Source organism: Lissotriton helveticus, chromosome 3_1 (genome assembly GCF_964261635.1).
Source record: "Lissotriton helveticus chromosome 3_1, aLisHel1.1, whole genome shotgun sequence".
Taxonomy (NCBI): Eukaryota; Metazoa; Chordata; class Amphibia; order Caudata; family Salamandridae; genus Lissotriton; species Lissotriton helveticus.
The window spans coordinates 300,025,105-300,037,479 of record NC_136061.1 but is presented as its reverse complement, the minus strand read 5'-3'; the positions used below and the strand labels follow the sequence as shown (position 1 = coordinate 300,037,479).

General features: G+C 42.2%; 1 protein-coding gene across 1 annotated transcript in view; it reads left to right on the top strand.

The window, feature by feature from the left end:
- The first annotated feature begins 2,536 nt into the window (after positions 1-2,536).
- Positions 2,537-12,375, top strand: part of SMG8 (SMG8 nonsense mediated mRNA decay factor) — an 80,973-nt gene continuing 71,134 nt past the window's right edge. The window contains exon 1 of the mRNA XM_078679845.1: positions 2,537-4,525. Coding sequence (XP_078535971.1) covers positions 2,650-4,525 — 1,876 coding nt within the window. The 5' untranslated portion in view covers positions 2,537-2,649. The remainder of the gene's footprint in view (positions 4,526-12,375) is intronic.

Below are 12,375 nucleotides of genomic sequence, written 5' to 3'. Positions count from 1 at the left end.
TACACTATGTTGCCATTCTGTAATGCCACTTCCGGTATTGATATAGGGGGAGGCGTATCTCGTAGTAGTCGGGCCAATAGGGTGCCCGATTTATGTGCTTCGGCATGCGTATGCTGGGTGTAGGCTCGGTAGTCAATGAGGCGTAAATCCTCAAGGAGTTCAGCATGCTGAATCCTCCCTTCCTATAGGTGTTTGTGAGTGGAGGGTCGGCATTAGCTGTCTGCTCCAACTCTTGTAGGGAACCTTCGAGTGCCATAAGACTCTTGTTAATTTCTTGTTGGGCGCCTACTGCCGCACCTATGGATGCACCTTGCACCACCTTCTTAAATGCGTCCCATTCTATTAAACGGGATGAAGCTGAGTTTGTGTTTTCATTGAAGTAGTTGTTGATCGTCACGTCTAATTTATTGCGGAAGACATTGTCTTCCAACATCTGTGGCCATAATCTCCTGATCAGGACCAGGGAGGGTAGCTTCCCACATTCTAGTAGGATTTCAAGTGGATTGTGGTCGGATAAGGTCTTACACACGTATGTAGTTTGTGATATTTGAGGTGTGATAGATGAAGAGCAGAATATTCTATCCAGTCTAGTGTGCATTTGGTGTGTTGGAGAATAGAAAGAATATTCACGATTAGTAGGGTTTTGGAGACGCCACACATCTTCGATTGCCCACCCCTCTGACCAAGCCCTTAGGAACTCTGCAGTTTTAATGGGAACAGCTCCCCAAACCTGCGGGTGAGAGCGGTCTAGGTTAATATCTAGATTGAAGTTGTAGTCCCCTCCCCGAACCCATGGGATATCTGCACAGTCTGCCAGAACTGTGTTCAGATTAGTAAGGAATGTATCCTGTTCATAATTTGGAGCATATACACTGCCAAGTACTATGTGTATCCTGTCCAGTATCCCAGGGAGCACTGTGTATCTCCCCTGAGAATCTATTTGTTGTTCTAATTTCACGAGTGGCACCCTATTTCTGACCTTTACACATACCAGGGGGTCTCTCACCTTTTCTATAATAAGAGCTACAGCTGTTCAATGAAATACACCAGGAACTTCTGTTTCAGCAGTGACTGTTAATCCAAGATTACTTTAGTGGGCACCCAATGCAAGATTACTAGCAGTGATCACCTCAGTGGTTCAGGTAGGGTTGCCAGAAGAGATGTAAAAAATTACTTTATCAATTTGGAATGCCTCTAAGTGAGTAATACATAGCAGCCATAGATGGAATGCCTCCGCAAGTATCCTTTTTCACTCAAATATCAACTTTACGTATATTTTGAAAATGCAATCATTTTTCTGCAAACATTGGCCTCTGAGTTCTGAAGTTCAAACATTTTCTCCTCAACTGCACACTTTTTAATTTTAATCTACATATATTATTTAAATCAAGCAAAAGCTTCTAATTTAGTAGCGTTGGCTGCACATATGAGAGCTACCAGTAGCTCAAAATGTACTTGTTGGAGAAGCCTGATATAGACAAACATCTTCCTTGTCCACTACAGATTACTGCCAAGTCTAAAAAGATATGTTTGACTAATCTATGAACACAAACACAGACAATAGTTCAGGGAACTGTTGCATACAAAATTTTATAGTGCTGGTGACTTGCATCAATCAGGGTTCTTATATAGCGCGACTTCTCACCCATAGGAGTCTTAAGGGGAATCTGCAGTTCAGTGGAATAGCCAGGTCTTGAGGTCTCTCCTGAATTGAGGCAGTATCGGTGATTGCCTGAGGTGCAGAGGTAGGGAGTTTAAGGTCTTCGCAACGAGGTAGGAGAAGGATCTTCCCCCAGCCAATGTTTTTCGGATCCATGGGATCAAGGCACTTGTCTTTCTGTCTGTGCGTTAAAAAGTCTTGGAATGTGTCCATACATAAATGCTTCCTGAGACAAGCATGTATTCCTGACTCAGATTGCATGACCCAGTGTGAAAAAATTGTATAGCTCTTTAATCCCTGGTAGCACAGCTCCCAGGAGAACGTGCTGCATCGCTAAGCACGTATAAGGTCCCAAAATATTAGCAGTGCCAATGTTTGTTTTACTTGAATTGTTTTATGTGGATTTGCTTTGAATTGTATGTTTTTTAAGCTAAATAGTAAAGATATACTTGAGACAGAAGAGACAAACAACATTGACTTGTGGAAATTTGACCAAGGCTAACTGAAATAAATGGATTAGCTTTCACTACCGAAGTCATGGATGGACAAGTGAAGTCCACGACGTTTCAAAAATATGAAGTATTCAAAATAATATTACTAAGTTAAACGTTTAATTACTGCAGTTTTTACACCATAAAAAGTGTCGTAATTATATAGCTATTTACAATGTCATCTGCAACAAACGTTATTCGCTCCTTAACGGCACTTTAAAATAAGGACTAATAAAATACTTTACCATTTCAAGATGGCGACCATGCTGGTATGTTGTTAGAGTGTCGGCCATGCTAGGTTGGGCAGGGTTCATAACCCAACACCTTCCCGGACACCATCCATTAAAATGATCTTAAAGAAAAACGCCGCGGAAGAGGCGGTCTGTTTTCAATCTGTCTTCCCCGGCATCCGGAACGAAAATCAGCTTCTCCAGTTTCAGCACGGACAGTGTTCAGCTAAGCACTGCGTCCGCAGTCAGCGGCCTCAGCAGCCTCGGTATGGGCTGCCGGGAGGCCCCCCGTGTGAACTTAGCTGCCCCCTCTGTCCTACGAGACCTGCTCAACTCTGATGTAAGGGAGCTACACTGCAAGGATGACGAGGTCTGCGTGGTGGGCCTCTTCGGCAAGGCGTCGGCCCGACTTATGTCCGAGAAGCAAAACCTGGTGAACACTCTCTGCGACCGCCAGGTTTTTCCCCTCTTTCATCGAAAGCCGAGTGGACTCTTTGAGGAGGAGACACAGAGCCAGCTAGGGAACGACCCAGGGGGGCTTGATTCAAAGCAGAATGATGGAAAAGAACAGCAGGAACAACAGCAGTATCAGAGCAAGCAGCCTGCAGGAAAGGAGTTGGAGGAGAGCCCGGACAGCACCCGAAAATCTGAGGAACAGGATAGTGAGGAGCACCAGGAATACAACAGGTTGTCTGAGGGGCAAGATAAAGATGAATATCAGGGGGTTAACAAGAGGACGGGAGAGGAAGATATAGAGGAGGACCAGGAGGAAGACGAGGATGATTATGACAGGAAATCGGGTGGACAGGATATTGATGAGCATCAAGAGCAGGATTATAACTTGATTCAGGCCTATCATTGTCAGGATAGCAAGGTGCTGTTCCTGGTCCTGACCTCCGTGTGTGACAGCCAGCAGCTGCTGGAGGCCTGCAGGGCTCTGGGCGACGACACCACCCATGCTGAGGCCCACGACTTCTGGAAGCAAGAGGAGAAGTTCTACTGCATGAATTTGCTCTACCTCTTCTCTGTGTGCCACATCCTGCTGCTGGCCCACCCCACCTGCTCCTTTGACAATACCTATGACAAAGTCTTCCGGGCCCTTGACACCCTTCGCCAGAAGCTCTTGCCTTCCCTTAAGGCATCGATCAAGGACTGTTCGGTTGGCCTGGACTGGAAACTAAACTGCCGGTCCTGCCCTCCTAGGCTCCTTTTCGTTTTTCAGCTCAACGGTGCCCTCAAAGTGGAGAGCAAAAATCCGGATTCTTTAGGCGAAAAGCCCAAAAAACACTCTCCCAAAAGAAGATTGCAGCATGCCTTAGAAGATCAGATCTACAGGATTTTTCGAAAAAGCAGGGTGCTGACCAACCAAAGCGTCAACTGTCTTTTCACTGTCCCTGCCAACCAGGCGTTTGTTTATATCGTGCCAGGACAAGATGAAGACCCCGTTGGCATGTTGTTGGAACAACTGAAGCATAATTGTGTGCTGAGGGACAATGAGTCTCCCATGCCCATCTCCGGGCCCCGGCGCTTTCAAATGATGAGGCATAGCCGACAACTGTCTTTCAATATCGAAAGTAACACGAGCTCCTCCGGTCAGCTAGTTGACTGTACACTCAAGGAGTTTCTCTTCCAGCACGTGGACCTTGTGTTGACAAAAAAGGGTTTTGATGATAGCGTGGGCAGGAACCCACAACCATCACACTTTGAGCTACCCACTTATCAAAAGTGGATGTCAGTAGCTTTGAAGTTGTACGAAGCTGTGATTGAAAATAAGGACGATGAGCCAGCGCCCTATGTTGGAGGGTTGACTGCCAAAGTCCTGAGCAACATGAAAGTCTTGGAAGGTTTTCTAGACGCTGACACCAAATTTTCTGAAAACCGTTGCCAAAAGGCACTGCCTATGGCCCACAGCGCATACCAATCAAACCTGCCCCATAATTACACAACCACTATTCATAAGAACCAGTTGTCCCAAGCACTTCGTGTATATAGCCAACATGCCCGTGGACCAGCTTTTCAGAAGTATGCCGTCCACCTCAGTGAAGACTGTTACAAGTTCTGGAGCAGCGGACATCAACTCTGTGAGGAGAGGAGCTTATCTGACCAGCATTGTGTACATAAGTTTCATTTCCTCCCGAAACCAGGTAAGTAGCTGGCAGACAAAGCTCTGTAGGTTTGAAATGCTTGCATTATCAATTGTAAGTCACTTGTTTTTCTGCAATATGGAATAGTTTCTGATGTGCCAAAAGTTTAAATAATAGTAAGCATGAAGGGATACTTGTCCGTGGTGATACACCTGCTGACTTCCATGTCAAAGCATTTCCCTTAATTTCTTTTCACCTCCGTATTAAAATAAAATACTGCCACGTCCTTCTTCCTCGTTACAGTCCCTTTGTTACTGTTAGTTGAGCTCCGGTGTGGCTGGAATTCTTTTGCTGCTAAATACGGGACCTGGCTGGGCGTTGACACAAAACTTTACTCTCTGGTAGTTAACCTCTATTTGGTGAGGGTCTTGAGGAGTGAACGCTTTATTCATTCACCTTGCACATCCTTTGTAAAACCTAGACTGAATCATGATTGAGCAGCAAGTTGGACCGGCTTGTGGGTCTATATAGTAAGCTTTAGTCTAATGCCATTCATTGTTTGACCACAAACCTGACTGGACTTTTGTTTGGTGTTTTAGATAAACTGTAACATGAACCAATGTGCTTGCTGCCTGAGTAGGTCCGTGCTATGTGAGTCAAAGGAGTGAGCCCTCTTTACTTGGAGAAGATTCTAGATAATTTACTCTTTCAGCCTCTTGAGCATGGCTGTTTGGTCCAACTGTAATCCCAACTGTAATCCCTTCCTATTGACTCCTGGTGCACTGCCGTTTGGGAAGCTGTAGGAAGATTCTCAAATATCTTACCCTGTTGGCCAACTTTCTCTTTTTTGTTGGGGCCTATCCTTGGGATGATATTGGTCCTCTTTCTCTGTGCATAATGCCATGTTTAGTTTGGCTTTTATTCTGTCTTCATTATTAGTTGTTTGACATGACCAGGAGCTGGGTAAAGCAGTGGCTATCTTGAAAGGGAACACCATAGTATTTTTGGGCCTTGCAAGCTTCCTGGAAATATATATCTCTTGTGTTAATCTATATTCCGTTGCCTAGTTGTGGAGCTCAAAACTGGCCCTTCATAAGCTACCAGATTTAATGTCATGTAATCCACTTTAAATATTTGATTCTGTGACTGTGACACTGTTCCTTAAAAGTATGGATTTGCTTTACTTGCTACATAATCCACCACCTGCTGCATAATTTGCAGATTTCTCAAAAATGGTTTCTAATTGAACATATCAAATGTTACTAAAAAAAAGTGCAATAGAAAACCCGTTACAAAGATTAATTGGCCCATTTTCAGTTCCTGATTGCTCTTAAACTGGTACAAATAACGTGCAGCTTTGCCTAGAAAGCGTCAGTAATGGTTAAAATAACCATATAATACTGCTCCAGATTATGACCCAGACATTTGTCAACCTTGCAGCATAGTGTGGTTTTCCACTAGTGCATAATCCTCGAGACCCTGCATATACACCCCCCAATTTCACTTGTAAAGCAGTTCATGACAATTACTTTGACAAATACAATATTCCTATATCAATATCTACGTTCCAGTGGCAAAACAAGACTAGCATTCTCTTTTTTTACCTCCTTCATTCTAAATGTATTATCAAGTTCAAGGCTACATCAGCCACACTTAGTATAAGGGTTCCAACCCTGGGTGTTATCATTATCAATATTGGTGGACTAATATTGCTGACCAGTCCACATGATAGCTGACATGGGTCTGAGACACCAAGCACAGAGATCTCCCTTATCTGGGTCTATTGCCTTCGTATCAATCTTAGATGACAGATATGAGTTAGGAATTCACATGCAGGGTGTCTCGATCAAATAATAACACAAAAGATCAAGCACGTCTTTAGAATTAAGAAGTGTATGTCTTTATTACATGATAGTTGAATAGTGCAGTGAAAGTAAGAATCCTTCTCCTCCCTCTAAAAAACAATGTAGGTGTCTGCCCCTTATGTGGCTGAGATATGACCCTCCCCCCACTCCCAAGCATGATTCTTATGTGTCTAGGCGGTACAGATATATATACCTTGGAGCCATCTGACCAATATTAAGTATACTGAAATAATGATCAGTCACTATTCCCTTTAGAAGGTCCTAGGGGCATGTGGATGCGCTAAGATTTTACATAGCGATCTATATATCATAGAAGTTCATTTGGGGGCTGAAGGGTGAGTCTCACAGGTCTGCTTGTGCTTAGGAACAGGACAAAAATTCCTTTTACCCTCTTCCAGTGTTGAGCCAATTTTTGGCAGATCAAGATCTTTGTGGGTGGTATTACACGTGGATCCACAAGACAGTACTGCAGATGCAGCAGTTCAGCTGCCTGACAGCTTACCGCACATGTATTCCAGTCTCCCTTTGAATAAATTGGCAGACTCGCATTGCTTTATTCAGTGATCATGCTATCATTGAACCAGCACTCAGGCCTCGAAAAATCATAAAATGTAACTAGACCTGCAGGTCTCGTAACTTGAATAATCTACTCGACCGAACTGTAATAAACTTGACCTGTAAACTGATCTCAAATTATGTGATCCTAGGCAAATAGTTGAATTTACAGTGCCGCATTTTTCTCAATTATCAGATTTGAGAGTACATTCAAATGCGAGTTGAGCATTTTCTGCTGTATAAAAAAAACACACACACTTTTGTTTGATTAAATAGACTAAATGTTTGCTTCATGTATAATAATAATCCAGCCCATTTATATAGGCTACACGTGATCCCTGACTTGCCTTTTCGTTCACTAATAGCATTGCCATCAGGGCTGGGGTGTTTTTCAGTTGGTTTAAAAGCGTACTTTTAATGAATAGATTACTAAAGCATACCGGGGTAGCGCACTGTTTACAGACGGTAATTTACCCATTGAAATGGCCAAAAACATTCCACTTACGTACAGTTTTACTAATAAAACTAAATAGTGTATGAATAAGAATTTGTGAAAATCTCTAGAGCATTTCATATCACATTCTTTGTACAGCAGGTCAGACAGTTCACTTTATAAAATCCTGGAACTCTGCAGTTAGAGAAATAAAAAAAATTGTAGGAAGATGTAAACTAACTTCTGATCTCTGTCTCTGAACACAGAGCAAATATGACAAGATAAAAGCAATAATTAAAGGCATCTTTATTTCTCCTTCACTTTCTGAGTGAACAGAACACCCGGTCTTTGTCAGCTCCCAGAACGGGCGAGTAGGCCCTAAATATAGCTCGCCCTTTTAAAATCTGCCTTGTCTTAGCAGGTGGGTGAGTAGATTTGCCTGTGCACTCCAAATGAAAACAGATATGCCGGTCAATTTAAAAAGCAGGTTAGATGCCTACAGACACAGTTGCTTGAAGGCGGAGACTTTATGCCTATCGGCCTGAGTGTTCACCAAGCCTCTCCACCCAGTGGTGCATGAACGATTTTTAGAGTGTGAGTGCTGGCTAGTGATATAGCTTCAACTTATTCCTGTAGATTTTAAACTGTTATGTGGTTAACAAGGAAGCAAATAAAAAAAAAAAAAGCCAAATCCATTTCAAGTAAGAGTGGCTACTCTTGTCATCTTTCTTTTGACTGGTTTGGAAAGAAATAGGGAATAAATGAGGATTTTTAAGCACATTTTCCCAGGACATAAATACAGCTTGGTGTGAAATGCACTTTTATAGCGCACATTCTATTTCTAAAATGCTGTTTGATAATTGTGCAGATTTCACTATGTTAAAGAAACAATTGTTTACAAGGGTTTGAATCTATACAGCAAAAAAAACGTGTTCCTTGTAGTCGAGGACCAAGGGTGTATCCAAGTTGAAATACCAAAGCATATAATGAAGACTGGCTGAGAGAGATATGTTCCTTTGCAATTAATTTATTCATTGCATGTTTTAAATCCAATGTATACTCGTTTGCATATAGAGGATTGGTGCTCATGCTTTTAGTGAAGAAGAGGTGCAGTTAGGGGTGATGGAATGAACAAAAGAAATTGTACATCACTATTAAAAAGACATATGATTCCTTTTGTACAACATTTTTAACACTATGGTTGGAGTCTACATAGGACTGATGTCGATAGCGTTTCAACCAAGTTTAAACTGAGGTCATCACCAGGGCGGTAGCAAGAGCGCCCAGTATCTGGTATAGGGGAGGGGAATCAAGTGTTGCAATCCTAAATAGTGGGTGGAAGTGCAGATAGGGTATCACTTAGTGCCCCTATTGAAGAATTACAATTGTACTCATCTCCCCACAGGGAGTGCTATGGGACGCAGCAATTACTGAAGTAGATAATAATCTTCGTGGACAGCCGGCTTGTGAAAGGGGCTGTAGCATAAGCTGACTTTTCCTGGGTAGCCTGGTTCAAAGATATGAGGAATCCCCTGGTTTGGGACAGCTTTGTGACGTAGGCAGGCGGGAATTGAATCTGGAATCAAAGATACATTGTGCAATGCCGGCTCCTGAGTAGGACAGTACCATATCTGACCTGCTGCCTTTGCGCCTCCAATTAAATCAGCAGTGATTCCCACTTCACACAGCCAATAGCAGCTACCTTGACCTCTGCATCAAACCCTTTAGCTTTGCTTTCAGATTCAGGTTCCTCCTGCCTACTACGTTGCAATGCTGTACCCTAGCACAGGATTCAAACATATATCTTGGAACTTGGAATTCTAAAAAGGCTGCTATGTTTGTTATCAGTGCATTGTTTGTCCATATTGGGTGCCTCCTGTAGTTGGGCAGGAGTCACTTTGATGCTGTTGTTGGTCAGTGGGTGCAGAGAGAGTCCCATGACTTGTGTTTTACTGCAGCAGCAGATGCTAAAAAAATGATTGAACCTTTGGTGAACAATTACTCCTTGTGTGCCTCACCTGTTCTGCAAGATGGAACTGAAGTGTGGTTGGCAAGTTGGGAAGGATCAGCGCTGCATACAGTCGATGAAAGAAACGTGACCGCATATTTGGCAATAAATAATAAGACCAGTACAGTGTAAATGAAATGCGCTTACACAAGAAGTGTAAATAACCTCATTTGGTAGAAAGAAAGCTGTTGATGGTAGCTGTTGGATCACTTCGAGAACAACACAGTAACTAATCTCACCTGGCACTTTCACCATAACGATCAGTGACGTACTGTCTCATTTTCACGTACTTACCAAATACTCCTCTAAGTGTACAACTCTGGTCCGGGTGGAAGCACAGCACTTAGCATGGTCGTCAATATGTGGTAGAAAGAAAAACATTACCAGTCAGGTGCATTGAAACACCAATTTTTTGCAAGAGTACATCAGTTCAAACAGGAGCTTACGAAAGGCCCTGGGATTGTGGCAGATAAAAGAACCACAGTGAAAAGATGGAATTCCATGCTGGCCCCAGTACACAGCTTGGATTCTAAAATTTGAAAAATATGCAAGATATTAAAGTAATAAGAGCAATGGCAACTATAAGGTTACTAAATCTTCCAACCCAAAAGTCCAAAACCCCGTAGGACCACAAAACACTTGTTCGCCTGTACTTGAAATGTTGGCTGGGCATAAGAATACTACCTATGCATTACCTGGGCAGTAGTACCACAGTGATGAAATCGAGCTGAAGTGCGGTTCCTGAAGTCTCGCACCCTCTGTGGTACACACGGTCAGGCCCACGCAGATTTTGTACTCTAAACCTCGTGACAGCAAGAGTAAACAGTTGTATGTTTAATCAGCATGGTCCTTTTAATCCAACTGTCATAACAAATTCTATTGATGGAGAAACTGCAGGGCAATCCCACACTCTGAAAACATAGTATTTCTGAAGTTGAGTAGCAAGTTATTGGTGGAAACACAACACTTTAGTGCACATTTAACCACTCTGCTGACATTCCACACACTTCCATCTTGCATTAAAACATTACGCAGTTTCACCTTAAAATTGGAACACCCTTCTCTAATAAAACTGAGTTTTGGGACCCTCAACCATTTTCCCACCACAAAATCAGGCAGACGCACACCAAAATTGCAATCCTTTTTGAACAACACGCAGATCTGTTTATTCACCATCTTTTCAGCAACCACTTCATACCGTAAATCAAAACCAGCATGTCATACATAGCTAAGAACACTTTCATCTTGAAAGACGTGTTGTTCCATGTTATTTGCCGCTTGAAAATTCTGATTCCCTTTGCTAGAAACCATCTGTTAAAAAAAAAAAAGTAAATCACTGAAGGTTGACAATTGCAACCTCTGGCTACTTAGAATTGAGGTTGTCAAAACAAGGGAACACTGGCAACCTCCTACAAGTTCTTGAAATATTTAATGCTACTTTCTCCAACAACATTTCGGATTGGGGAACTGGTGCAAGAGGAGCTGGTTTGGCTTTCAACATCTTTTCGCTGTAATTGCATTTGGAACATTCTCTCACCAAACGATGTACCAGTCAAGACCAGGCCAATCAAAATTTCTAATGCAGCATTTTTCCATGCTCCAGATGACCCTCATGACCTATCCTCAGTATATCATCGCGTATTCTTAAAGGAGGAGCACACATCCCATCTTCAGAGAATAAATCTTCTTCATCCGTCCAGGTTATCAGAAATATGGCAAGACATCACCAGGTATTTCTTTGTGGTTTGGCAATGCCTTCTCCACTCAAGATTTAACAGATGCCACAGTGGTCCTCTCCATAAACCCCTACAGAACTCCCTGAATGCTAACAAAGGCAGCGTAGGCAAGCATTCTGATGTCCCATTCACCTTACCAGGACCAAATCCAACATTAAAATTGTACTCTTGCTGACTAGTTATCAAACTGCAAATACATGAATTAGAATTCCAGCCTCCACCCAGAGACAAAATTCCCACCAGTGGTTTGTGGCCTGTTTGCTAAACTAAACTACCCCAGATGTAGTTCTTAGTGTTCCATTGCCCACACCCAAGTCAAAAGTCACTTCGCGTATTTTTTCAGTACAGATTAGAGTCCTCCTAGCGAAATCCGCATTCACTTCCTGCAACTTGAAAAAGCACCGCTCCTACACCAAACGAAATAGTGTCTAATTTGACAATGCATCGCTTATCCTCACAAAAAGGTTTCAGTATCAAAGCATTTGCAATTTCCTTCTTGACTCTATCAGATGCTCCCTATTACTCATCTCCTTTATGCACCAACTGTTGGAGTGGTTAAATTTTTTTTCAGTAAAATTACTAATAAACTTGCTATAATATTCACACAATCTTGAGAACAACATAGCTTTTCTTTTTTGTCATAAGCAGTCAATTCCAGATTAACTTCCACAATAGATTATTATTCCTATCACCTGAAGTGGGGTGACCCAAATAGTCAACGTTATCACAAAATAGTTTGCTCTTTCTTTTTTTTAACGTAAGCACCTTTTCCTTCAAAGTTGTATATACTACTTCAATGAGTCTCTGTCTTGTTCTTGGGGAATATTCGACTATCATCTTAGAAACATTTATTCAAAATTACGATATCCCTGAACAGTTGAAACATAGGGCCAGATGTGCAAATCTTTTTTGAGGTCATAAATGACACAATTCACGGAATCGGGGCGTTTGCGACTGCAAAAATTTGATTTTTAATGTACAACGGCCGATTTGCGATTTGGTAACCTATTCGCAAATCGCGTATCAAGGTTGCGATTCAGTATTAGGAAGGGCGTGTTTAGGGCGTCCCTTCCTAATACCGAATCACAATGGTATGTGTGAATGTTTTGCGAACAAAATGCGGTTGCAAAACATTTGCATATTATCACCTACTTCAAGTAGGTGGTAACCGATTTGCAAAAGGGAAGGGGTCCCAAAAGGACCCCTTCTGTTTGTAAATGTTAGTAAAAAGAAAGCATTTCATGTTTCTGTTTGAAACGCATCCCGTTTTCCTTTAAGGAAAACAGGCTGCATAAAAAAATTAAATAATAATT